This window comes from Sminthopsis crassicaudata, chromosome 6, assembly GCF_048593235.1.
Source record: "Sminthopsis crassicaudata isolate SCR6 chromosome 6, ASM4859323v1, whole genome shotgun sequence".
NCBI classification, from domain to species: Eukaryota; Metazoa; Chordata; class Mammalia; order Dasyuromorphia; family Dasyuridae; genus Sminthopsis; species Sminthopsis crassicaudata.
The window spans coordinates 193,342,807-193,370,449 of NC_133622.1; the positions used below are offsets into that span (position 1 = coordinate 193,342,807).

At 44.9% G+C, this 27,643-nt stretch overlaps 1 protein-coding gene across 12 annotated transcripts in view; it reads left to right on the top strand.

Annotated features, from left to right (window-relative positions):
• Positions 1-7,618: 7,618 nt before the first annotated feature.
• The window catches only part of DCTN1 (dynactin subunit 1), a 37,012-nt gene continuing 16,987 nt past the window's right edge, over positions 7,619-27,643 (top strand). For 2 of the 12 annotated variants that reach the window (XM_074274261.1, XM_074274262.1), the window contains exons 1-6: positions 18,786-19,072; positions 21,048-21,293; positions 21,523-21,601; positions 21,862-21,896; positions 22,642-22,662; positions 27,028-27,048. In XM_074274261.1, coding sequence (XP_074130362.1) covers positions 19,040-19,072; positions 21,048-21,293; positions 21,523-21,601; positions 21,862-21,896; positions 22,642-22,662; positions 27,028-27,048 — 435 coding nt within the window. In that variant the 5' untranslated portion in view covers positions 18,786-19,039. Of the gene's footprint in view, positions 7,728-7,783; positions 7,961-18,785; positions 19,073-21,047; positions 21,294-21,522; positions 21,602-21,861; positions 21,897-22,641; positions 22,663-25,143; positions 25,561-27,027; positions 27,049-27,643 lie in introns of those variants that run through there. The other 10 variants (XM_074274268.1, XM_074274270.1, XM_074274267.1 and 7 more) reach the window with 7 other exon arrangements.

The following is a 27,643-nucleotide window of genomic DNA, read 5'->3' on the forward strand; positions in this document are numbered from 1 at the left end:
AATCAGACATAATGGTAAAAAAGAAGCTAAATAAAGTTTTGGAATTAAATTTAAAAAAAAAGAAAAAGAAAAAGAAAGGCTCCCAGGCTCAGACAGGATACACCAATAATAGACTAGAAGCCAAAGCAAGACAGGAAGAAAGAATGGGTTACTGTCAGAATGAAGGACAGGGATTGGTAACAGTCTAGGAGAAAGTGTATGTAGAGAACAATCTAGTAGAAAAATCCCTAGCTGTTGCATTTCTTCTGCACCACATGAGCTCAACTGAGAGGAGAAGTAGGTGGGAAAGGACGTTCCAATCCTGGCTGGCATTCCTCTGCTGATGTGGCTTTAGTGTTTATTTCTGTACTGTTTCATTCTGCTGTTAAATCACATAGTCGTTCACAGTAATTTTGTCTTCTTTTGAGTTATGATTGAAGATAAACAAAGCTAGTCCCTGGGTCTTGACTTAATTAGGAGAATTAAAAAGTAATTTTGGCAATTTCTGAGGGTAAGGTTACCAAGAAGATGAACCTGTAAATTGTGTGGGGGATGGTGATATTAACTCTGAGTGCATTACTTCTGGCTTAGCATAGCGCTCTACATACAACTTGCTTCGTGGACATTAGGAAAATGGGGTGGAAAATGCCTTGCCAGGCTTATTTTTTTATGCCATGCTGTCTTTTTATAACCTTTCTGCCAAATATGGGCAGGTGTAATCCACCACCTATCCATTTGGTGGTCAGATCAATTGATTTCAAAATTTGCTTTGATTAAAGCCCTAGATATTTCATTCTTTTGCCAGACCACAAACTCCTTCCCTTCCATGTAAGGAAAGAATGAGTGTTTCAAAATCATTAGGGTGGACACTGAACCTGAGATGGCAATGAGTGTCTAATCTCAGCTTAGTACAAGGTAGAGTTCAATGCCCAGGGTCACAGTAAATAACAAAGGCCAAATTGGCCTTTAGCTCTTTCTGACCCCAAAGCCAGGTTATTGAGAAATAACTGAAACAAAAATCAGCAGGTATCAATATTTAATAAACAAATATCCTTAAAAGCAAGATATGGATATGGAAAAGGGATTGTCTGGTGCCAGCCTAAGGAACACTCAGTGACAATCATGTCACCCATCCATCAATCACAGGTTGTTAATGCTCTGTCTCTACGTTGAAAAACTGTCTAGCAGATATGCTGTGACTGAGCATTGAACCCTACCTTGTGAACTGACTCAATGACTGACTTTGTCTTATTTGAATTTTTGTTGTGGTCATTAAATTACTTCTCTAATTCTATTTTGTTCTATATCAATTCACATAAGAATGTGTGTTTCTGTGTGTTCATCATATTCATTAATGGTGCAATAATATTCTACTGGACTGGGAATCAAAAAGGTCTGAAGACAAATATGGCCTTTAGTCATTTGCTGTATGACTCAGCAAATTATTTAACCTCAGCTTGCCTCAATTTACTCATCTGTTAAAGGGGAAATAATAGTACTGATAATAATGTCTATCTAAAAAGAGTTATTCTAAGGAACAAATGAGATGATATTTGTGCAATGCTAAACACAGTGCCTGGCAGAATTTAATAGATATTTATTTCCTTCCTTGTATGTTTATTTCTTTCTTTCCTTCTTCTGTGTGAGTCTCCTCTTCCTAACCATAAATAATCTAGGAAATGGCCACGGATTTTGGAGAGAAGGCCACAGAAAAATATTCAGGTTAGTGATGTACTCCAGAATGACTTGCAGGTGTTTATGCTGGAAACAGAGATGGGGCTAATGTTGCATATTATCTAACAGATAAAAGGTTAAGGAAGGAAGCTGAATAGTAGGGAAGAGGAGAAAAGGGGCAGGATGAAGTCCAAAGGAGTACAGCTGTGCGGGAAATGAAGAGATAGTTGCCCCTTTTTTATCCAGTCAGGATTTTTAGAGGGCAGTCTTTGAAGGGTTCTGGGGAGCAGTGATAAACAAACATTGCAGCCTTTGCTAGAGGGAGTGTCTCTTGTTTTTTTCCAGTGGCCAGGTTTCTGACAGTAAAAACAAATCTGATTTATAGAATGATCAGCTCTGGGGGAGCTGAGGTGCCAGGGGAAGAAAGTTTGGGAAATCCAGCCAGTTATCCTTGTTGGAAATGTTGCAACTGCAAATTCATGATCTTGGTTTTGTTTTTTGTTTTTTTTTTGTTTGTTTTTAAGTTTTACCTCTGCCTCTTTGGCTTTTTCCTCTGTGAGAATGTCCTGAAACCAGAAGGCCAAATAAATAAGTTCAGAAGTGAGGGTATTCTGTCATCTCTTCTGGTAGATAAGCTAAAAGTCTCTGAACTTCATCAACACAAAGTGAATTAAAAGTGACAAGGTATGTAACAATAAAAGTGCCAATATAAAAAACAGCAACATTTTACAATGATCAACTGTTATTGATTTAGCTTTTCTCAACAGTACAGTAATTAGACTCAAGATAGAAAATGGTATCTACAAACGGTCAAGGGATATGAACAGACAATTCTCAGATGATGCTTTTGTTCTGTTTCTTCTTCCACAACATGACCTATATGAAGAAATATCCTGAAGGGAACATACTTAGGGAGAGACTTGGAGATGGATTTTACACATAAGCAGGCCCCTGGCAGGGGCTTCAAACTGCTTTTGGTTTTTGTTGACACCTTTACTAATTGGGTAAAAGCCTTCCCTTGTGAGACTGAAAAGGCTCAGAGGTTTTTGCTAAAGGAGATCAGATCTGTTTATGATTATCTCCACTGCGTGTGTCATCCTCTCTACCCAATGCTTAATGCCTTTTAAACATTATAGTGTTTGCACCCTACGCCATCTAAGTACTACTTTCATTGTGTATGAGGCCACACTATTCTACCCATTGCCTGTAATCCTTTGAGGAGATGAAAGCAGAGATTTGGGGGAAATATTCTTTGGTATTCACCCTAGGAAAAGCTGTCTGGATAAGACATATTCATCATGATAGCTTAGTCTATCTGCCCCAAGTCTTCCTCTAGTGGGGATCCTGGTTACTGTCCCTAGTAAACTCCATATTAACTCCATTTTTTTTTAAACTCATTTTTGGCACCTGCATTTCTAACTATTTTTGAGAGTTGTTTCTTCCAGATTCCAAGCCATGAAACTCCAACTATTTGGTCAAACTGAAATCACCTGATACCTGATTCTGACACTCACCCCCCCCCATGCTGCTGCCACAATCTACAAGTCACGTGTCTCCCCTCCTCTTAGTCTGGACCCTACTAGGTAGGACCTACCAGCCCTGCACCCCTTATCAGCCTGAGAGAGTTCCAGAAGATGTGATCTTCATCCCTTTGTCCCAAATGAATTTGGAGTTCAAACTGCTGAGAGGGGAATAATACGGTACAGTTTCTAGGGGAAATACAGCAATAATCTTAAGGTTCTAAGACCTTAGAGTGCTATTGTTCTAAAAATCTGTCAATAATTTTATTTTTACTTTTTTATTTTATTATTTTTTAAATTTTATAATTATAAATTTTTTTGACAGTATATATGCATGAGTAATTTTTTAATAACATTATCCCTTGTATTCATTTTTCCAAATTATCCCCTCCCTCCCTCTATTCCCTCCCCTAGATGACAGGCAATCCCATGCATTTTACATATGTTACAATATAACCTAGATACAATATATGTGTGTAAATCCAATTTTCTTGTTGCACATTAAGTATTAGATTCCGAAGGTGTAAGTAACCTGGGTAGATAGACAGTAGTGCTAACAGTTTACATTCACTTCCCAGTGTTCCTTCTCTGGATGTAGTTGTTTCTGTCCATCATTGATCAACTGGAAGTGAGTTGGATCTTCTGTATGTTGAAGATTTCCACTTCCATCAGAATATATCTTCATACAGCATTGAAGTGTACAGTGATCTTCTGGTTCTGCTCGTTTCACTCAGCATCAGTTGATGTAAGTCTCTCCAAGCCTCTCTGTATTCCTCCTGTTGGTCATTTCTTACAGAGCAATAATATTCCATAACCTTCATATACCATAATTTACCCAACCATTCTCCAACTGATGGACATCCATTCAACTTCCAGTTTCTAGCCCCTACAAAAAGGGCTGCCACAAACATTTTGGCACAGATAGGTCCCTTTCCCCTATTTAGTATTTCTTTGGGGTATAAGCCCAATAGCAGCAATGCTGGATCAAAGGGCATGCACAGTTTGATAACTTTTGGGGCATAGTTCCAGAATGCTCTCCAGAATGGCCGGACAATCTGTCAATAATTCTAACATCTTCTGGCCTTAGGATAGTCCTACAAACACTGCTGACTGTCAGACAGATATTTATGGGCCTGTGATAGCCAAGTTCTTGAGACAATAGTGAATAGATCACTCCTTAGTTTTATCTCTGGGCTATAAAATTAGAATATCAGTGACTTGAAGAAATGAAAAAATTTGTCTCTTTGGCCCTGGTTCTTTGCTAAATCCAATGAAACTTAGCCTGCTTCAACTGGCATTACAATTACAATAAACTTTGCCCCTTGACTTAGAGATGGGTTCAAGCCTGCAAATTCTTTTTGTGTCATACCTTGTGATACCCCAATCTTTTGGGGTCTCCTTTTTGAACCTTAACAACAACATAGTATTTTCACCTTTTTGTTGTTTGCTTGCATTTTGTTTTCTTATTTTTTCTTTTTGATCTGATTTTTCTTGTGCATGATAATTGTAGAAATATGTATATTTCCATATTTCCAGAATTTGCAGTATATTTCCAGAATTGCACATGTTTAACATATATTAGATTACTTGCTGTCTAGGGGAAAATTTGGAATGCAAGGTTTTGCAAGGGGTAATGTTGAAAATTGTGCATGTTGTCACCAAAACCATCTGGTATTGGCTAAGACATAGACCAGTTGATCAGTGGAACAGATTAGGTACAAAGGACAGAAAGGGTACATCTATAGCAATCTAGTGTTTGATAAACCCAAAGATACCAACATTAGGGATAAAAATTCATTATTTGAAAAAAACTGTTGGGAAAACTGGAAATTAGAATGGCAGAAATTAGATATGGATCCACACTTAACACCATATACCAAGATAAGATCAAAATAGGTCCATGATTTAGGCATAAAGAATGAGATCATAAATAGATTAGAGGAACAGAGAATAGTCTACCTCTCAGACCTGTGGAGGAGGAAGGAATTTATGACAGAGGAGAACTAGAGATCATTATTGATCACAAAATAGAAAATTTTGATTACATCAAACTAAAAAGTTTCTGTACAAACAATACTAATGCAAACAAGATTAGAAGGGAAGTAACAAATTGGGAAAATATTTTTATAGTTAAAGGTTCTGACAAAGGTCTCATTTCCAAAATATACAGAGAATTGACCCTAATTTATAAGAAAACCATTCTCCAATTGATAAATGGTCAAAGGATATGAACAGACAATTCTCAGGTGATGAAATTGAAACTATTTCCACTCATATGAAAGAGTGTTCCAAATCACTACTGATCAGAGAAATGCAAATTAAGACAACTCTGAGATACCACTACACACCTGTCAGATTGGCTAAATGACAGGAACAAATAATGATGAATGTTGGAGGGGATGTGGGGAAATTGGGACACTAATGCATTGCTGGTGGAGTTGTGAAAGAATCCAGCCATTCTGGAGAGCAATCTGGAATTATGCCCCAAAAGTTATCAAACTGTGCATACCCTTTGACCCAGCAGTGCTACTACTGGGCTTATATCCCAAAGAAATACTGAGAAGGGGAAAGGGACCTGTATGTGCCAAAATGTTTGTGGCAGCTCTTTTTGTTGTAGCTAGAAACTGGAAGTTGAATGGATGTCCATCAGTTGGAGAATGGTTGGGTAAATTATGGTATATGAAGGTTATGGAATATTATTGCTCTGTAAGAAATGACCAGCAGGAGGAATACAGAGAGGCTTGGAGAGACTTAAATCAACTGATGCTGAGTGAAACGAGCAGAACCAGAAGATCACTGTACACTTCAACAACAATACTGTATGGGGATGTATTCTGATGGAAGTGGAAATCTTCAACATAAAGAAGATCCAACTCACTTCCAGTTAATCAGTGATGGACAGAAATAACTACACCCAGAGAAGGAACACTGGGAAGTGAATGTAAATTGTTAGCACTACTGTCTATCTACCCAGGTTACATGTACCTTCGGAATCCAATACTTAACGTGCAACAAGAAAATTGGATTTATATACATATATTGTATCTAGGTTATATTGTAACACATGTAAAATGTCATCTAGGGGAGGGAGTAGAAGGAGGGAGGGGAAAATCTGGAAAAATGAATACAAGGGATAATGTTATAAAAAAACTACTTATGCATATATACTGTCAAAAACATTTATAATTATAAAATTAAAAAAATAAAAAATAAAATTGTGCATTTTTTTAATTAAAGTTTTTATTTTCAAAACATATTCATGGATAATTCTTCAACATTCACCCTTGCAAAATCTTGTCTTCCAATTTCCCCCCCTTCTCCTATTCCTCCCCTAGATGGCAAGTAGTCCAATATATATTAAACATAGTAGTAATATATGTTAAATCCAATATATGCATACATATTTATACAATTATCTTGCTCCACAAGGAAAACCAAATCAAACCGCGAAAAAATAAGGGTTTAGGAGTGAAAGACTTCCCCCATTCCCGGATTATTAGCTGCAGAATGAAAGTTTATTGTTGGATAGAAACAGTTTACCAGACACTGACTCTATAGTGGCGGATCTATGGAAAATGGGGTTTTGCACTGCAAGTGCTTTCTCCGAGGGTCCTGGCAGCTGAGTGAGCCACTGGGGGCCACCTGCAAAGGCCTGGTTTGAAGGAAGCTGTTCCATTGGGTGTCTTGGTGGGGGCTGGGCCAGCCCGAGCAGATCAGACCGGGTGGGGGCTGGGCCAGCCCGAGCAGACCGGGTGGGGGCTGGGCCAGCCCAAGGAGATCAGACCGGGTGGGGGCTGGGACACGAATGAGAAGTTAGAATTTCCGTGGGAGTTGCTTCTCTGGTCCTGAAAGGTTTGGCTCTGTCTTGTCTCCTTGCAGCTGGGAGATCCTGATCAAAGGGGCCCAATCTCAGAGTGATCCTCTTAAAGGGACCATTTCCCCTCCCCCTTCACACACACTTGGAGGTTTTAAGAGAACTTTACAGATATCCCCTAACAATCCTGAGAGCCGTGCTCTTAACCCCATTTTAGAGATGGGGAAACTGAGGCAAAGGACAAGGGATTTATTAAAGTCACGCTTCTAGTAAGCCCCCTGGAAGGTCGGGACCATTATTATCCCGATTTTACATAGGGAAAACTGAGGCAACACAGCACAAAGGACGCGCCGGGAGTGACCCGCTGGGACACTACCGGAACCCAGGATTCCGGTTGCGTCATTCGCAGCGCTACGTTACGCTACGGTGGTGGACTCGGTGACTGAAGGGTCTTCGGTGCAGCCCGGGCCCCGCCTTCTCGAGCTTCCCGGGCCCAGGAGACAAAGGCAAAAGCTCCGGCCCGCCCCCATCCCGGCTCCTGCACTTCTCCGCTTCCTCTTCTCTCTTACGCTCACTAGGGGCGCTGTATTCCACACTCGCTTCCTTCTCTTCCGTTAGGGTCCTCCAGTGACTTCAAGTTCTCAGTGCGCCTGCTCCTTCCTTCGGAGGCCCCCGCCTCCTCCGTGGCTGTCCGTCACACTGCCTTATCTCTGCTCCATGCCGGCGCCCCTAGGTTCCAGGTTCGCGGCCGCCTCAGAGTTGGGCTTCGCGAGGAGCGGTGCACGGCTCTCACTCCGGGACGCAGCCCGGGCCGCGGGCCTCGAGGCTCTGGTGTGGAGCGAGGCCGAGGGCCGGCAGCATGGGGGGCAGCTTTCCCCGAGTGTGTTGGGCGGGGCGGGGCCGGTTTGGGAGGGTCTTGGGCGGTGGCCGCCGTTGGGGGCTGCCGTGGAGTCTGCAGGCCGGCCCCTGACAGGTAGTGGGGTGCGGCGGGGGCTGCCCTCCCCTTCTCTTGCCCTCTTCTCCCCTTCTGCCGCTCACAATCCGGGGCCCTCTCCTTGGGGACTGGGGGTGATCAAGGTTCAGGCCGTGTGTGGGGTGTGCGTGTGAGGAGGGGGAGTGAGTGGTGATCGTGGTCAGAGTTCTGGGGGAGGGGCAGCCAGGGTTCTGGATTGGTGGGGGGCTCTATTCAGCCCGGGGTTGAAGGGTCAGAGTTCAGACCATAGACGTGTGTGTGTGTGAGAGAGTGATCCCGATGTTTTGACCTAGGACAGGAAGGGGTTTGGGGGGCGGGACTGGAAGGAGCTCAGTATCCATGTCTAGACTTTGTGGGACGAGGAAACGGTCGAGATGGTGACCTGGGTTTGTGGGAGGTCAGGGCTGCAGCTATCGGAGGCTGAGGGACAGGTGCGCCTCAGGGCGAAGTCTTTAAGGCGCTTTCGGGGTGCAGGGGGCAGAGTTCAAAGATCCTGCTCTCGCCGTCCGCCAGGCTTGGGGGCAGCTGCTGTGGAAGAGGAGGAGCTGTCTGATAAGAAGGGAGGGAGAGGGGTTGTCCAGAGGGAATGGGGATCCGGCCCGGGCAGCTGTGCCGGGGGCTGCCCAGTGGGAGGAGCCGGGGCCAGCAACGAGGGCTCACTGGGAGCCGCCACTGTCCGAGGCTGCTTGGCTCTGATCCTGCAGCGTCGGACCGAAGGGCTGTCAAAAGAATAAAAATGCCGTTTTAGTGCGGGGACAGCTGGGTAGTCAGTGACCTGCGGCTGGCATTTCCGCCTGGGCCATCGGAGTGTCCGCTTCTGGTGGCTTGTAATCGGAAAAGTCCCCACGAGTTGTTCCATCGTCCCCACTACTGAGCAAGAAGCGGCTTTGAGGAGGGGGCGACTTTCTAGTAGCCATAATGAACCATGACGTCACGTTTAGTAAGCACCCGATCTTTCAGACTGGGGATACTGAGGCATCCGAGACCCGGTGCGGAGATGGAGCCTCAGATGTTTCCGAGATCCCTTAGAAGCGCCCCGTGCTAAGAGCAGTGTGAGCAGTTAAGCTTGGCTGGAACAGGGAGATTATTAGACAAAAAGCAGAAGATAAAACTGGGTTCAAAATATATGGTACTTTTAGCACCAGGATAGGGATGAAGGAGTGTTTTTAGACGCTTCAGTTTGATTGCCATGTGCAGATGTGGAGTAGGAAGAGACTAGAGGAGGGAGAGAGGTGAGAATGGAAAGGAAGGAGTAACGGAGAAGCTTTACTAAGGTTGCATTTGGGGCTGACCGCATGTGGGGAAGAAATTACCTAATATAACGCCAACAAGTGGGTTATACTTTCTTTGCCTAAAGAGGCCGGTGAGGGTGAATCCACCTTCTCTAATTGTTAAAAAGTTTCCTCTCTACGTGAAACCTAAATGATCCTTTCTGAACTTGAACTCCTTGCTATTAGTGTATGCCCCCTCCCCCCCCAGGATCAAACAGAACAGCCTAATCTTTCTTCCCTTTAACTGTCCTTCCCGAACGTAAATTCAGCGGCCCTCTCCCCAGTTCTGCTCCAGGACTAAACTTGTCCGCCTTCCTCACCTGAGCCTTAGGACTCCACCTTCCACGAGAAGCTGCTCCTACTTCTTTTCATTCTGGGGCCTTCCCTCTGCCGATTATTTCCAATTTATCCTGCATGTAGCTTCTCTGTACGGAGTTATTTGCAAATTGTCTTCATTGTTAGACTGTGAGCTCTGAGTCCAAGCACTGACTTTGTCTTTGTATCACTAACACTTAAGATCTCTTGGCATATAAAAGGTGCTTAATAAATGTGTATTGACCGACTCCTGACTTCTTTTCTCTGAAAGCAGTCATTTGTCAGCGCCCTAAAAACGAGATGCTCAGAGCCAAAGTCCAATTGTCTGATCAGGACCGAGGTTAGTGAAACTCACTTCTTTCATTCCGGATATGAAGTCTTCTCACTTTATGAGTTAGAGTCTTTGCCTTTCATGTCATATTACTGGCACATATAGAACCGATATCCCCCTAAAACCCTTTGATGGTGTTCACTTGAACTGTTTTCTAGCCATGCTTTTTATATCCCCTTTGGAGCTAATTTCTTGGTACTATCCGAGTAAAAGATATTTCATTAATATTTATTAGATTCTACCTTATTAGATTAAGCCCATCATTGTAACCAGTCTAATTCTTTTCAGATCTTGATTCTGTCATCCAATTTAAGGATGATTTTCAGCTTCATGGTTTCTGCAGATTTGATACACCTATTCTCTATGCCTTTGTTGAAAGTAAAAATATTCTGAAAAGCAGCTAGCTGAGGAAGTTCTCTGGAGGTGATCTCCAATATACTTCCAGGTTATTTAAGTAGTTTAAATTCCACCTAAAATTTCCATCTCTTTTACATATTTTTCCTTCTTGACCACAAGTCAAACTTTGCTAAAATCTGGATTTACCACATCCTGATCATCTTTCTAGTAATCTTTTAACTTTAAATTAGGTTAGGGTGTGTCTTGATCTGTTGTTAATGAGGTTCTGCTTCCTCTTCTCCATGTTTACTATTATCCCTTTAATTTGAAGTCTAACTTATTGAAGATAAATTCAGTGACCCTATTGTCTTCCCTTCTGAAAAATTACCATTTGTCTTCCATTCCTATGACTTTTCACAAAGGTCATTGAAATTGCTCAGCAATCATATAAACAGTTTTTTAGTGTAATGGGATGTGGCTCATCCAGAACCAGCATCTTGAACTCTTTGAGAGCAGTCAGATGCTTTTACCATCTCCTTAAATTATCAATTCTTCCTCCACAGCATCTTTCCTACCCATCTTCTTTGTACTCACATTGTCACCACTCTGAATTGGGACACTGGCCTCTTTTTGCCCGGACTGCTAAAGTGGTCCTACTGATTGCAGTTTCTCTCTTCTTCAATCTGTCTTCCATACAGTTCCTAAAATTATTATTTTTTTTAAAGTAGAGCACTGTTCTGACCATGTCACCGTCTTGCTTTTAATGAGTCCTTTACTTATAGGATAATAAACAAGCTTCTTAGTCTGATATTTTAAGGTTCACTACAAATTGGTTCTTTACCTTTCCAATTTCATATCTCCCCATCACTAATTTTGCATTCTATTTTGGCTCGAATATTCTAGCTATTCCTTAAACTTGATATTCTACTCTCTGCCTCTATTCAAAGCATAAGTCAGTCCTCATGGTTAGAATATAACTCCTCCCACCTTACACCAGCCTCTCAGAAACCTTTTCCTTCTTCAAGATTTACTGAAGGATCATCTCTGGGAAGCCTTTTTGGATTCCCAAGCTGCTAGTCCTCTTTCTAGACTTTGATTTTCCTTTTATGTTACTTATTTATGGAGATGTTGTCCCTCATTAGTCCCTCATGTAAGCTTCTTGAGGGTGAGAACTATTTCGGTTTTGTCTTTGTGTCTCTATTACTTAGCACAGTGACTTGTTTAAATCCCTGTAGGGTTTAAGACTCTGAGATCCTGCCTGTCTCTCTCTGAAATCTTTGAAATCTGTCCCACAGAGTGTAAGGAGTTGTCAGATATGTCTGTCTTTTCTTTCTTGTCTTATTATGAATTATAAGGGGGAAGAATAGTTACTTCTCCCCCAATTTTCCATCATTTGTACTTGAGTACAAAGCCAGTTCTTCCTTGGTAGTCAGAATCTATCCAAATCACATTCCTCCTTGTTTTCTTTTACTTTTTGAAGAATAAAATTACAATGAAAGCCAGCCAAGAATGTGTCAGCAGCTCTGCTTTTTTTTTTTTTTTTTTTCCCCTGAGGCTGGGGTTAAGTGACTTGCCCAGTCACACAGCTAGGAAGTGTTAAGTGTCTGAGACCAGATTTGAACTCGGGTCCTCTTGAATTCAGGGCTGGTGCTCTATCCACTGCGCCACCTAGCTGACCTCTCCCCAGTAGCTCTGCTTTTTAACAGAAAGCTTCAAATGTCTTGATAATTAGAGTTCCAAATACTATTGTATTAAGACTTCCATCCCAGCTTTGTGATGGTTTTTGAAATACCTATTTCTGTCTTCTATCCAGGTGGTCCATATTATATGTCTAATATCACTGTTCCTCTACACATTGATCTTTACTCAGTTGTTCTGTTTCCTTTCCTTTTTCTTGATTTCATCACATCACATATAACTTTATATAGTGCTATTCCTCCCTAATTTCTTATTTCTTACTTTAGAATAAAATACATCTTTACAGATCTATATTTTAGAAGGGAAGGACTAGTTTGAGGATGTACAAGTGTTGAGTCTAAGATGATAGTGGGACATCATGGCTAAAGATGTAGATTTGGAAAACATCTATATAGAAGTGTTGGCTGAAAGCTATGTAAATGGCTGTAATTTCTACAGGGAGGAGTATAAGATGAACAGAATAGGAGGCTGAAGTCATTGGCAAGTGCCCACATTTAAGGGGAAAGAAGTAGAGTAGATGGAGAAGTCAAAGGGATGACCAAAGAGGTCAGAAGATGACTGAGACACTATAATGTGTCTGGAGCCAAGTGAGGAGAGAGTTTAAATAAAGAGGGAGGTTGACCAAACCAAAAGATGTGATGAGACCAAAGCCAGTGAGGAAAGACAAGCCATTGGATTTGGTGATAGAGGATAACTGGTAAGTGGTACAGTGCAGGTTGGGGAACAAATAAAGAGATTGAAGAAGGTGTGAAGGCTGAGGAAGAAGAGGCAGAGTGTTTACTTTTATTTTGAGTAGTCTTTTTTGGAGGGTAGATAAGAAAGAAGGGCAAGTACCTTGCCGAGTAGCAAGTTTGAAAAATGCTTTTGTTTCAAGTTAGGAGACCTGAGTATAAGCCTTAAAAAAACCAGTGGAGAGAAAATGAAGCAGGGTTCTGAGGGAACAGTGTCAGGACTACCCCAGACAACACTATCTCATACCCAGAATTCTGTAGGTATTTGACAGTATTTACCTTTTAGATTTATCTTTATCCTAGAATGGATTGGAAATCTAAGCAGGCTCCAGTTGTACTTGACTAGCAGATAGATTTGCTATTTACTCCTTGTCCCGCGTAATAATCTTACCTTGTAATGCTACTCCTCTGCTGAAAAATCTTCACTGGCTCCCTACCTTCTCTTGAGTAAAGTTTAGACTCCTTTATCTGGCTCAAAGCATTCCACAACCTAACTCTGACTTCTTAAATTAGTCTCCCTACCCACTTGAAGTTCTAGCTACACTGGGCTAGACAGACCAGTGGGCTCCAGGTCTGTGTGACTTTGGGCAAGTCACCTAAGCTCTGGCTACCTTAGTTTCTTCTTCTGCAAAATGAAGATAACAAGAGCTCTTATCTCCCAGATTTAATGCAAGGATCAAATTAAATAGTAGTTGAGAAGTGCTTTATACAATGGCTTATCATCGTATTATTATTGTCTGTCCTCCAGAGTCTTGTGCTTGCTTACTTCTGTGCCTTTGTTAACCCCATCCTCTGTCTAAAAAGTTGCCCAAAGTTCTCTTCACCTATTAAATTCCTACCCATGCTTTAAATACTCAAAAAAAGATTTTCTTTTTCATGAAGCTTTTTCTGATCTCTACTCCTTCACTCTCTTTTCCCCCAATAGCTTTTCCTTTTTGATCCTACTTAGAATTTGTTTATATCTCACTAACTATTTGTTTTTAAACTCTTAATTCTAAACATTCGCCCCCCCCCCCAAAAAAAAAGTTTTTCCAAACATATACCAGACTAGAAAAGAGGAATTCTATATGAAATGCTCAGTTTATTGTTGGTTACTATAGAATAATGTACTATTACATATTTAGTTTTCCTTGCTTTTATCTTACTTTCCTACTAGATTGTAGCTTTTAGGGGGGTAAGAGTTTTCCCAACTTTATATCTTTTTATAACATAGTGTCTTCCACATATTACTCCTACCTCTGATCCATATAGTATGAAAACTGAAGTTGAAGTTTTTCCAGGAAACCTTTTTTCCTGCTTCTCAAACAGGAAAGGTTCTTCTTTGTCCCTTCTCCTGGATATTGTTTGAGAAAATTGTGACTCAAGAATCTACCACAGGTCCTAGTGAATCCTGAGGCTACCCTAAATGTCTTCTGCCTCTTTTTAGAGAAAGTAAATTATGAAGAGATCCTGAGGAGGCTCTTTATGGAGTAAATCCAACAGCCTTCTTTCTCCTTCCCTTTTAATTATGTTTGCTATTAGGAAATACTGGTGGCTCCTTTCTGGGAGATATTTTGGATCCTTCAAGAGTTCCAGCTTAGTTTAAAGCTCCTGGTGCTGGTAAAGAGATTCTTTGCCAGAGACTATATTGGAGAATAGCTAGTCAGAAACGGAACTATCTGGAGAAACTAGGAACCCAAGTTGGCAAGCTTCTGTGCTAAGCTGGTGCTTAGATCTAGGTGGGATTTAAGATTTGGGAGTGGGAGGGAGACAAAGGACCAGGAGAGGAGGGAGGGAAAGAGGAGGGTAGACTGGCAGATGCATAGCCAATGAGGAAGGCTCTGAGGGAAGTGATCAGGCTCCAGTGCTGAGGCCCAGAGTTGCATTCATTTGTGAAGGCACTGTTCTCTGAGTCCCTTCTCCTCCCAATCTTAATCAATTAGCATGATGTTAGAGGCCTTGGAAGAAGTCAGCTTGCCAGATTTGTAAATCATTGGTATCTCTGACTTTTTGTAAGACTCATACCTGGTTGGGGAGCACAAATCATTCATCAGGCCCTGCTGGCTGGGCCTGAGCTGTTCCCGAGGGATTGAGTGAGAAAGAGAGGCCCCTCTTATCAGTTCCAAGCATGGCAGCCTAGCTTTGGCAATGGCTTTATATAGTGATCAGTAAAACAAGCTCCTTTTCCCAGAAGGTGTCAGTTTTAAGTAGGGCTGACGAGTGAGTGAGTGTGGCTGCCTGAATAAAGAGAGTTGGGAGAGTGGTGGTAATAGAAATGATGGAAGAGAAATAGACTCACCTCTTGCTGCAATTACTGGAGCATCTTCTCCATTGCCTCCATCTGCAGGTTGCTATGGTTACCTCCTCTGAGTGGGATTCATGGCAGAGATTTTTTTCTAGTTATGCTCAGATGTTGCCTCTTGATTTGAAAGGGGGAAGAAAAGGAGAGCATTCTGCATTGATATAGCCAGTCAGCAGCCAAATCAAAACAGAGTCAATCGAGGTGGTTGGTACCAGTGACAGCAGCTTTGTTGGCTGCTGATGCTGCAGCTGAAGTTGTGAAATGGTGCAGCCCTTTGGAGCGCAGGCTCAGGACCCCTGTCTGCAGGGTCCTAGTGCCAGGGCTTTGCTTCCAGGTATAAGGGGTGGTGCCAGAGGAGGAGCCCAGGCTTAGGCAAGCCAGTCTTTAAGGTTAGCTGAGTATCAGCTGTTTACTCATTGCCTTATTCTCCAAAATGCTTTATTGGGAGAAGAGGAATGTCATGGCTTCTTTGTGTGTCTTTCCTTAAGGGGGCCTGGGACCACCAAAAATGTATGCAGTCACTAGGCAAGCACATGGAGTTAGAGGTAGATAGGGAGAATTTTCCAGGAGGAAGTTGGGCAAACAAACAGGCATGTCCTATATTAAGAAAGGCAAGACTGGGCAGGTGAATCTCAGGCCTGGGAAGAAAGGATTCCTAAAGGAAATCCATTAAGAATTTGTTTAGGTCTCTGTGGACTCTCTGCTGCAGTGGGTGGTGAATCCAAGTTCAGGTTCCCTCTCAGTTTTTTCAGAGATCTCTTTGAAAGGCAGAGTGTTAAATGTGGCCTGCTGGGTCCACCGGAAATTGGTTAGGTAATCCCAATCTGGCTCCATCTTCAAGGCCAAGCTTTTATGCTTCTATAATCACCTCACTGTCCCACTTATCATCTAGGCTCTTTCAAAAACTTTCATCTCTCCTTAGGCTTCCTTAGCTCCCTGAGGCTGAAGTGGTGAAGTAGTCTTCCATATCCTCAAAAAACTCTCACTTGATCTGTCCATCCCTACTGGTTATTTTCCTACATCTTTATTCCTTTTTCCCCTAAACTCATTGAAAAGGCTATCAGCAGTAGACTTCTTTATTTCCTCTCCTTTCATTGTCTTAACTTTATATAGTCTGACATTCTACTCTTTCCAAAGTTACTATCTCTTAACTATCAAATCAAATGGCTTTTTTTTCTCTTTTCAAAAATAACCTTTTGTTGCTTTCTTTTTACATTACCTACATTTCCCCTATTAATCTCTCTTTTCTTCCTCTCTGGGAGTTATCTCTTATAACAAAGAATTTTCTAAGAAAAGAATAGGAAGAAGAGGAGGAGGAGGAAAATTCACCCAAATTAATATGTTGAAAAAAAAACCCAATCCAGACTCCTGGACCATTCATGCCTTCTTACCCCTCAACTGCTGCAAAAGTGTTGGGGAGAGATACTCTTTATCTTTTCTTTGGGGACACACTTGTTTATAATTTTGTAACATTGTAGCATTCATTTTCAGTTGTTTGGGGTTCTTGATATATATTGTCTTTTTTTTTTTTTTTTTTTGGCTCTGCTTACTTCATTTTGTGTCAGTTCAAAGAAGTCTTTTTATGATTTTCTATATTCCTCTTATCTATCTTTTCTTGCAGCAGAGTAATATTTTATTAATAATTTATTTAGCCATTGCTCAGTCAGTGGATATCTACTTTGTTTCCTGTTTGCTCCCGCAAAAAGTACTGCTATAAGTATTTGAGTGCATATGTGGAATCTTTCTTTTAATATAAATTAATTCCAAGAGAAAACAGCTAGTTGGCTCAGTAGATAGAATGCTGAACCTGTAATCAGGAAGCTCTAAATTTGGCCTCAAACATTTGAATCAACTCCCCATTCTCTCAGACAGCACAATCACAAAAAGTCAGACACACTAGAGCTGGGGAGGGGGAGTAAGGAAAGGCCTCTTGGGAGGTGGCACCTGAACTGACCATTGAAAAAAGCCAGAAATTCATTATAAGAAGTAGAGATGAGGAAGGTGTAGGCCTCCATCTTGGGAATGGAGATGGATCTGGACTCAGCTCAGGTGTGTTGCTGATCACAGTGGTGACTGGGCCTCAGTTTTAGGATCTGTAAAATGAAGGTATAGAGCTAGATGCCTTCTAAGTTGCCTTCAAACTCTAAATCTATGTTTCTGAGATCTTCAAGTTCCCTTCCAGCTCAGAATCCTAACTTTCTTCTTTTGGGGATATTTCTGAAGCATAAAATCATAAATCTAGTTTGGAAAGGACCCCAGAAAACATCTAGTTCAGTCCCCTCATTTTACAGATGAGGAAACTGAAGTGCAGGAGGTGATTTGCCCAGGTCACATAGGTAACGATAGTCAGAGGCTGAGGCAGCTGAGTTTTTTAATGAATGACTCTCCTGGAAAGGTAGGCCAAGCGCTCACAAGGAACATGTAGCTCAAGGGGTCTTGGGTTGAGCTTTGTGTAAACGTCTGGATTCCCCAAGGCTGCCTGCTGCTATTGATCTGTCTGAGTGGGGGATGCCCAGTGTCCTTTCTTAGGAAGGCTCCTGCTGTAGTCTCCATTTGTTAGGGTTTCTCTTCCAGTTTGGCGGGATCAAATAACAATACCTTTCGAAGCATTTGGCTCCATTTGGTGAATGGAGTTTAGGGTAAGCATCCCTCCTGTCACTCCAACGTTTCCTTGTGCTGTCTTGGTGCCGGGGCCACTTTGATACTGACCAGTCCTGAGTTGGCCTGGGAGACCTGATAGGCCCTTTTGGCTTGATTCCTTCGGCTGAGCAAAGACCTGTAGGGCAGAGGAATAGAAAGCATTTTTTACTGAGATTTTTTTGGAGGGGGAAGGAACACCCATATTTTTACAAATTGGTAAACTTTGCAAATACTTCTCAACAAATGTTCAAACCCCCCACCCCCATCCTCCTCCATCCTCCCAAATACAGCAGGCACATGTGCCTAGTATGATGGCTGTGCCTGATCCCAGGAGAGGACCTGTCACTTTCAACTTTTGTAGTTCACCTGCTGTTTCTCGGTTGCTAACAAAAAAAGGCAGGGGGTGGGGCACTTTCTCAACTTTAATCACTCCTGGGTTGTCAGAGTACTTTTACTTGACCCAGAGTCTTGTTGCCTTGGTTGTTTTCCCTCTCGTTGCAAAGTAATTGTGTCATGCTGCTCTGTTAATCCCTTCCAAAAAGTTTTCCTTTGTCTCCTTATTTACTCTTCATTTTGAACATTTTCTTCAGCTGTTGGGCCCAGGGTTTGTTCCTACCTTTTAATTATCACAGTTGCTACTGCTATTAGAGGTTTTTGTTTGTTTTGGGGGGTATTTCCTATTCTGGTTTTCCTCCTGATGTATAAATCCAATACTGGGATTTCGGAGCCAAAGGGTCTAAATAATTGAACAACTCTTCTTGCATATTTTCAGAGCATTTCCCCTAACCAGACCAGTTCACAGCTTTACCAGATGCATTATGCCCGTATTCCCACAGGGCTTCTATCACTGCCTTTTGCTTTCATTTACCATCTTTGATAATCTTGGCTTAAGAAAATGTTTTCAAATGGTTGATAGTTCACATTTCTTCTTTTGAAAACCATTCCTTTGTTTTGACCATTTAAGAAAACTTTACTTTGAGAGAGATGGCAGACACTCGCCAAAATGTCATTGCTCTCCACTAGCCCCGGTTGGCACCATGTTCTGGGGGGGACGCTGCCCATCCCCTTCGGGAGCAAGGGTGCCCAGTTTGACATGCTGAGAAATAGTTCGAGGGCCTTGCCTTCCCTCCTGCCTCCCCTTCCCTGCTCAGGTGAATGGAAGGGCACTAGGACCCAGAAGCTGGGAAGCTCTCTGACAAGTCTGGGGCTAGACTAGCGCAGAGTGAGGCTGCTCATCAGCTGGGCTGGCAGGATCCAGGCTCTGGGTGAAGGAATCCTCTGGTAGCCGAGGAGCTGTCCCCCTTGTCCTCCCAGCCTGAGCCTGCTTGTCCCACTCCTTGGGGAGGGGGGGAGAAATAGTGTTATCCACAGGCCTGGAGGTTTCTGTATGAATCTGGAGGGCCTTGGGTACCCAGTACCCTCAGCCCAGTGTCTGATGGTCTGGGGAGAAATCGGGGAAGGAACCCAGGCAGAAGCATGGCCCAGAGCAAGAGACATGTGTATAGTCGGGTAAGTGGGGGCTAGGAGCTCTCAGCCGAGCCCAGGAGCTGGGGAGTAGGGGGCGGGTTGGGCCACCTGGGCCTGCGCTCTTGTGGGCATTGTTGCTGTGGGGGCTGGGCCCTGGGCTGTGACCATCACTCACCTCCCAGCTTTGGGATATTGATGAGGGATCCCCCAGCCTAGTTGGTGTGGGGCCTTGACAGACTCCTAGGTGGGATACTGCTGGAGGCTCTGGCTTTGCCTGGAGTTGTACCCTGTCTCTTGGCTCTGCTTAGCTTCTGGCTGTCACTGGGCCTCAGGCTGCAGGCCCCAGTGGGGGCTGGGACATCATGGGGGCCCCGAGTCTAGGGAGAATAGACTTACAATGAAGGCTTTCTTCAGAGCTGCTTTGTTGTTCCTTCATCTCTCCCTGGCTTGGTCTGTGTCAGGAGTGGGCCTTGGGAGGAGGGTTGACACAGACTATATCCTTTCTTACCTGACTTGATCCAACCCTTTACCTCTGAGGTGATTACCCATCCCTTGGTTCCCTTAGTGTGTCCTGGGCTCACTATCCACAGGCTTGGTCTTTTTTACATCTGTGGGATCAGTGTGTGTAAATTGGAGGAAAGAAGTGGTTTTGATTTCATTGTCAGTGTATACCATCAGTGGGTCCCTTCGGAAGCCACTGGACATTCTCTGGTTCAGGGGCCGGCTGCCTCAGCAAACCACTTCTATCACTACTCAAGATGACCATCCGCCTAGATAAGTGATAAGGACCCTTGAAAAGAACTGGGAGATGGCCCACTCTTTCCTAAGTTGCCTCACTCCTGCTGCTTTTAGGGATTTCTAAGTGCAGTAGGCATTCTGGGAGCTGGGAGGGGGTACAGCCCCAAACAGGCCCTGTTCTTCACTTATTTGGCTCAAATCACCTTATAATTCCAGAATTGATGTGTAGGGTTGCTCTGTTCTAGAGTGTGCTGCTGAACCTGGGCCAGGTATGGTGTGGTTTGCCCCTTGAATTCCATGGGCTAGAGACACTTTCCGTCCATTCAGTCCGGTTTCCTATTTCTGTTCTGTTTTCAGTGTCAGCCTGTGTGTGTATGGCTTGTATGTGTTTCAGGTTAAGAGATCCTGAGGGCACTCTGTCCCGGCCCCCCCCCTTTTTTTTTTTTTTGGTACATTGCATGGTCCAACACTTATTTACTAGTTTTCCATTAAAGACTTCTGGGGCTATAACCAGTCCATTCAATGTTGTATATGTATTTGAGAATATTTAAGAATACAGGGATTTGTAGCTTTTTAACTTTGAGAAGAAATATAAAGCCTCTTGTAGGAATTCCTCTCTCCCACTCTTTTACTCCTTGAAGGCAGCAGGTAGAATGAGGGTGAGCTAAATATTAGCAGGGCCTAGGCAAGTAAAGAATAAATAAGTGTTCTCTAGAAATTCAGGACGGAGAAAGGATAGGTTTGAGACTTGAAGAATGAGAGAAGCCCAGTGGGTCTCTCAAGTACAATGAAGGCAGGTGATTTCAGTGGAGTTGGGGTAGTTAGGGAGTTATATCCTAGAGTCACTTCATATTCCCATTTATTTCAGATTAGGGCTACGATTGGGGGGAATTGCTTGGCTTGGCTTGGGTTGTTTCCTTCCCCCACTTGAAGCAGTACTCTGCCAAAAATAGCCATGTGGTGATATTAAACTTTTTTTTTTTTTTTTTTTTTTTTAGCAAATATCAAATTTATTTCTAATTAGATATTATATTAGAAATTATAATATATAAGTTCTGTAACCGGAGAAGAGATCTCCAGTGGGTACTGAAGGGAGTCTCTGGGTTTTAGGTTCCGGCCAGACTTATAAATATAGCTCAGAATGGGTGACGCACATTCTTCCTTAAATCAGCCCTCAGGTCTCCTGTTAGAATTAAAATTGGGGTCCAGCACATTTCTTAGGTGCTAGTGTGGTGTTGCCTGCCTGTGAAACAGCTGACTAGGGCTGTGTCTCTTTCAGACACCAAGTGGCAGCAGAATGAGTTCCGAGACAAGCAACCGGCCCCTACGAGTAGGATCCAGAGTAGAGGTGATCGGCAAGGGCCATAGGGGCACAGTGGCCTATGTGGGGGCTACACTTTTTGCCACGGGCAAGTGGGTAGGTGTGATCCTTGATGAAGCCAGGGGCAAGAATGATGGGACTGTCCAAGGAAGGAAGTACTTCACGTGTGAAGAGGGTCACGGCATCTTTGTCCGCCAATCACAGGTACTTTTGCTAATAACTCGGGCCTTTTCCCCCTAGTCAGCCTTTGAGGGGGTGGGCATTGGACAAAGGGCTATGGGAGAAAAAGTCTAGTCATACTTACTATAGAATGGGTCTGTGGCTTGGAAGATAGCAAAGGCTATCTGTACCCCAGGGTTTTTGGATAAGAAGGGACTGAGTGTGGTCTTAGTCATATCTGATTGAGAGGTTTCTGTCTGTTCCATGACCTCAGATCCAGGTGTTTGAAGATGGAGCAGATACCACATCCCCAGAGACTCCAGATTCCTCAGCCTCAAAAGTTCTCAAGAGAGGTATAGATCTTCTGGTTATTGCCCCCCTTCTTCTGTCTCCTACCTTATCCCTCCTTATTAGCTCACTTCATTCTCACATCCCAATTTCTTATGGCTGCCTCCTTGTATCCAAGAGTCTCCTGGGCTTCCTCACTAGTGTTGGGAGTTATGAGCCTTAAAGCCCTATTTCGTAGCTGGTCTCAGCCCTACTACCCTCCTCCCCCAATTCTTATGGCTAATTCTTTCTACTTCTACCTGTATCTTTCCCATTCTTTTTGCAGAAGCAACTGATCCATCTGCCAAGGCCAGCAAACTGGTGAGTTGCTTAATGGGGCTTGGTTGAAGGGTTATAACTGGGGGAGGTGGGGTCTCGGGGGGGGGCATGAGGGCTTCCATGGATGGGGGGATCAGGGTCTGAGGAGTCCCTAGTTATACATTGAAGAGGTATCCAGAGGAAATCAGAATCAGTCTTGGGGACTGGAAGAAGCTTATCTAGGTGGGTAAGGGAGAGCTCATCAAAAGTTTCTACTACTAGAAAGGTTTTCACTACTTTCCAAAATATCAAGAGAAGAAGGTTGGATTGGAAAGGCCTCATGAGGCTTGGGGGGGGGGGTTGAGGAGCAGGGATCAGTGGACTGTTTGCCTTGGGCAGTGTGGCTCCCGTGTTAGCACAAGCATGCTGGAAATGGTTTGGGGAGGCTGGGGCCGGACATTGTTGACCAAGGGATGGGGGTGGAGCTTTTGTTTGTTAGGCATTTGGCTCCAGTCGTGTTACAGTATGTGAGGAGCCTCTAGCTCTTCTCCTCCCAGAGGGTGGCAGTTGGGGTGGTGGTAGAAGCTTTCATGGCCTCCTAGCAGCAGGTGGTGAGGCTTGGCGGCACAGTTCCTTTGGAAGGAAATGCAGGGGTCGGGGGCAGCCTTAGCCCCCAGATCCTTCCTGTAGTCACCTGTAACCTGCTTCCCACCATCCCGGGGCTGCTGCAGACCCTTAGGCTCAGATGTGGCTTCCGTGGATTATTTGGTCTCTAACTCTGTCCTTTGCTGAACCTCTTCCCATGCAGCGAGGATTGAAGCCTAAGAAGGTGGTGTGTCTCCTTGTTGTGTGTCAGTGGGAGGGAGGAGGCTGGCGTCATGCCTCTCTCTCTACCCATCCTGCTCTTCTGCATGTCCTCTGGATGCTGCATGCTTTTGCATGTCTTCTGGGTCCTAGATGACCGGAGGAAAGGGCAGCCTTGATCCTCCCAGGGCTCCGCTTTACCAGGCCTACCAGGTTTTTACTTATAGACTCCTCTTTCTTCCAGCCAGTAGCCGAATTCTTAGAGGAGATGTGATGCTGGCAGAACCTATAACCTTGGGTGAGGTGAAGGGTTATCCCTCAGCTATAGAGTAGTCTCAGTCAGCCCTGATTTGGTGGCATGAGGAGGACGTTTGGGCACAGAGATCAAAGCTTTAAAGAGAGGAGGAGGAGGAGCCCCTGAGCTAGAGGCCCCTAGATAGATGTTCACTAATTAGGTATCACCTTGAGGTTCTATCCCCTTCCTTACCAGCTCTCCTTCCTAGAGTTATGCCTGATGTATCTTTGCAGTCAGAAATGTTTATTAGGACTAGGCCATTTCCCTGAACTCTCTTTCTCACAGAAGACAGGATCGTGATCATGTCTGTGATCAATGGTCACTGGGATTATGCTGAGCTAGGAATCGGCAATAATGTAATCCTCTTGCTTTCCTGTCTCATGCCTAGCCTTCACCTCCCCAAGGTCCACTTTGTTCTGTTCCCATCTGCCTTCGACCCGCATGCGCTTGCCCATGTGTACTGTGTTGTGATTTCCTTGGCTTGGGACCCACTAATGCTGCATGAGGGTATTGCTTTGGAGCAACTTCCTCAGGGGGGAGGGGCTTGCTTTTGGGATGGTCATGGTATATACAGTGTACTGGATTCCTGGCTTAGGGACCTGCAATTGTGACTTCTCTCCTTGGTATCTTTATCCCAACGGGGCTCTATCCCATCTCACAGCAGGGACCTTGAACTGACCAAAGATGGGAAACAACTTTTCTTGCTTGCCTTGTGGTTTCTCTCTGGAAGTAGTCTAGGGCTTTGAGGAAAATGAGGGTCCCTTTCCCATGCTTCAGGGTAAAGATTGGAAGTATGGTGGGGCACCTGTTCTGCCAGGATTTCTACTTAAGCCCCCCAAAGCTCTGGGTAAAAAATTGGGAGTTACTGATGGAGGACATTGTCATGGAGATTAATTAAGTCTGCTGTTTCTGCAGATTGTCCTTTGTGCCTGTCCTGGTCGGGTGAGGGCTGGAAGGAGGTGATTTCTTTGTGGATGGGAGAATTTTAATCAATTGTGTATCATAGGAGCTAGCTTCTTTGGGACGTTGAAAGGAGGGAGGTTTTGAATTTTTATGATTATGTATGAAAGAACCACAAAAAGAAAGAAGGGTACTATGTTCCTGGGTGGAACTGAGATAATGAAGGGAAACACTATAAGAAACAGAGGCAAGGAAACTGGGGACACCAGACATGAAGAAGGGGAGAATGTATGTGTTCATATGGGAGTGAAATAGGGGGGGTGACTTTGAGCGAGACAAAGAGAGGACAATATGTGTTTGGGATTCAAAGAAGGAGAGACTATGTATGACAGACAGACTATATGTGACATAGGAGGGAAATAGAGAGAGATGGTGAGCAAGAAGGGCAGACATATTGAGAGAGGGAGACCATATCTGTAACACAGGAGGGCATCTGTATGTGTGTGTGTGTGTGAGAGAGAGACAGACAGAAAAAGACAGAGAGAAAGAGGAGTGAGAGAAAGGAGGGAGAGAGAGAAAGGAGAGAGAGAGAGACACACACACACACACACAGAGAGAGAGAGAGAGAGAGAGACAGAGAGAGAGAGAATGAGAGACAGAGAGAGAGAGAGAGGAGAGAGAGACAGAGAGAGACAGAGAGACAGAGAGAGAGAGAGAGAATGAGAGACAGAGAGAGAGAGAGACAGACAGACAGACAGAGACAGAGAGAGAGACAGAGAGAGAGAGAGAATGAGAGACAGAGAGAGAGAGACAGAGAGAGAGAGAGGGAGAGAGAGAGACAGAGAGAGAGAGAGAGAGAGAGAGAGAGAGATGTGTGTGTGTGTGTGTGTGTGTATATGTATGTGCGCTCACGCGCGAACGCAGACAATGATGGACAAGAAGGGCAGACAGACCAACAGACACATGGTACACAGTGGAGCCAAGATTGTATGGAATAAAGACAGATGCACAAAGAAGGGGGAAGCCTGGAATGTGGAAGTTTCCTTGGGAGCTCATTGTGATGGAGGCAGGGCCGGCGCTCTGTCTGCAGCCCCTTCTATTGGGAGAGCCCTGGTCCTCCATCTGCCGCTCAATCCCCGGGGGTTAAGAACTCGGGGAGTGGAGGCTGTGCTGGGCGGTCCAAAGGGAGGAGCCTAGGGGGTATTGCGCGTTGCTAGGTGACAGGAGCCGGCTCCCTCCTCCCTCTCCCTCCAGGCTTGGAGGGCGGGTCCGATGACGTCATGAGGAGCTGGACTCCGGGGCTGGGTGCAGCTGCTCGGAGGCTGAGACCGTGGGATCTGCATGTACCTGGGATGGCGAGCTGGGCCGGCCTGTACTCCTGATCCTTGCACAGAGCTGCCCAGGCCGGGCTGGGGCTGGGGGCGGGCCTTGGGGCCATGGAGCCCCCGAGTTCGTAGCTGTTTGGAGGCTGCACAGCCGCCGGGGCTGGGAAGATGAGGCCGCATTGTTGGAATCTGAGGCGCTAACCTCCTCTTTCCGCTGGTCCCCTTCTGCCCGGCCTGCCTCTCACTCCCCCTCCCTTCATCCTCCATCCTCCCACCATCTCTCTGTCCTCTCTCCGGCCATCTTTCCTCGGCTGCTCCCTCCCGATTCCTCGGTGTCTCTGTCTGTTTCTGTGTCTCTGTCTGGTTTTCTGCAATGATGAGACAGGCTCCGACCACCCGCAAGGTACTCACTCCCTCTCCCACTGGCCCCGGCCTTGGGCCCTGTGGTTACCTAGGGGTCGGCACTGCCGCCGCCGCTGCTACTGCTGCTGCTGCCGCCCGCTGCCGCCGCCACCACCGCTGCTGCAAGTTCCTGGCTCCGTCAGCCCGCCATGGGGGGGGTCGGGGAGAAAGCGGAGGGGGGGGCCTCACCTGTCACCTCCATCCTCAGCTGGCTTTGGCTTCCATTGGGCTCTGTGGCTGGCTGCCCTGGGGGCTGCTGTCCAGGGGAGTGCATGGGGCTGGGCGAAGTCTAGGGCTGCTGCTGCTGCTGCTGCTGTCTGTCTGCTTTCAGAAAGTTGCCTGTGATGGGGGGGCCTAGGTAGGGCTCCGCTTTAGGCCTCCTGTGGGAGCTTGCTTGGGTTAGGTTACGATGGCTTTAGGGGCTTTCTTCTCTTCCAGTTGCCAGTTTTAGGGGGATGCTGCCGGGCCTGGGAAAGGAGATGAGGCCCTTGCTCATCTTCTGTGACCCTGAGTTGTAGAGGTCGGGGGTAGCTAGAAAGAAGTATGTCGGTGGCTCTAGAGGGCCTAGGAACAGGCCTGCCACTGGGATCTAATCTGGGGACTGGCAAGGGGAACAGTCAAGGAGTGAAAGGATTGGAAATAGAATTGCCATATGGCACCCTCTTGTTGAGATTTGGGTTTTGTATATAATCTCCCATTCCTGCCGATCCCTAGGGTTTTGGGGTCTGTTCTAGAGCCCCTCTACATGTATTCACTTTTCTTTCTCCATCTGTTTCCCCTTCCCCCCCAAATTCTGCAGCTGGGGCCACCTTGCTGAGCTCAGGGCTTCTGGCTAATTCAATATTCATGGCCTTGATACCTGAGCCCTCTGTATTGGGGGGGGGAGTTGGATGGGACCTTGAGAGGGCGAGTTCTGCTCTAATCACCAGAGAGCCTGAGACCAATGTCCCAGGACTATTGCAGCAGACCTGATTTCTGGGGGGTCTATCCAGCCCCTGACCCCTATAGCTTGGCAAAGGGAAGAGAAGGACACTGGAAAGCTCCACCATCTGCACTAGGATCAGAGAGGGATTGGTCTCCATTACTGAGGGCAAATATGAATAGCAAGGTCTTAGCGGACCCGGTCTCCGGGGCCTCCTTCACCACCTGCTGCCTGTGTTCCCCTGTGGCAAGCTGAGGTTACTGAGGAAACCGAGTCCTTTAGAGGAAACCATCTGGCCAAAGTGGGGGTTCCTTGGTCTGCTATATTGGGAGGGGGAGGATTTGGAACACAAGTAGGGACCAAGAGGGAAAGTGGTATTCCCTGGGGGTGGAGGAGGGAGAGGGGAGTTGGCCATCTAACAGCAGCCCTGTCCCTATTTCCTCTCCCACTCTCTCCACTGTTCCTGCCGCTGTCTATCTCTGCTCCTGTCTTTTGCTCTCCTGAATATCTCTTGTCCTCTGGCTCTGCCTCCTGTTTCCTGGCCAGACTACCACCCGCCGGCCCAAGGTGAGAGAGAACAAGAGGCCTCTTTTGAGGTCCCTGTTGTGTGTTTGTGTGTGTGTGTGTGTGTGTGTGTGTGTACATTGTGTATGCACGCATTTATGCTCTACCAGCACACGTGTCTGTATGCCTGTAATAGTACGTGATTAGGAGACAAGGCATTTGCAACAACATTGAGGACAAATATGTATGTTGCCCACCAAAACTGAATCTGTTTCCTTATCTATAAAATGAGGTTAGAAAAATGATCTCTAAAGTCTCTCAGTCATTTCAGAGATTATTGATATTCAAGGTTGTAGAGGAAGCAATGATGCACCTAGAGTTAATTGGAGCATACTTCCTGGAAGAGGAGTCTTTAGGATGGGCAGCCAAGATGCTGCGTTGTAGACCCCTTTGGGAACCTGCTGAAGTAGCTTGTGAACTTCTTCTCAGAAGAATGTTTTTAAATCCATAAAATAAAATACACAGGATTATAAAGGGAATTGGTTATGTTGAAATAGTTACCAAAATATAGTCAAATAAACAAATTCATTGATCCCAGCTTAAAAATTCCTGCTCTAGACAAGAAGGGGAGAGGGAAATGGCTGTTTTAAGAGCCTTT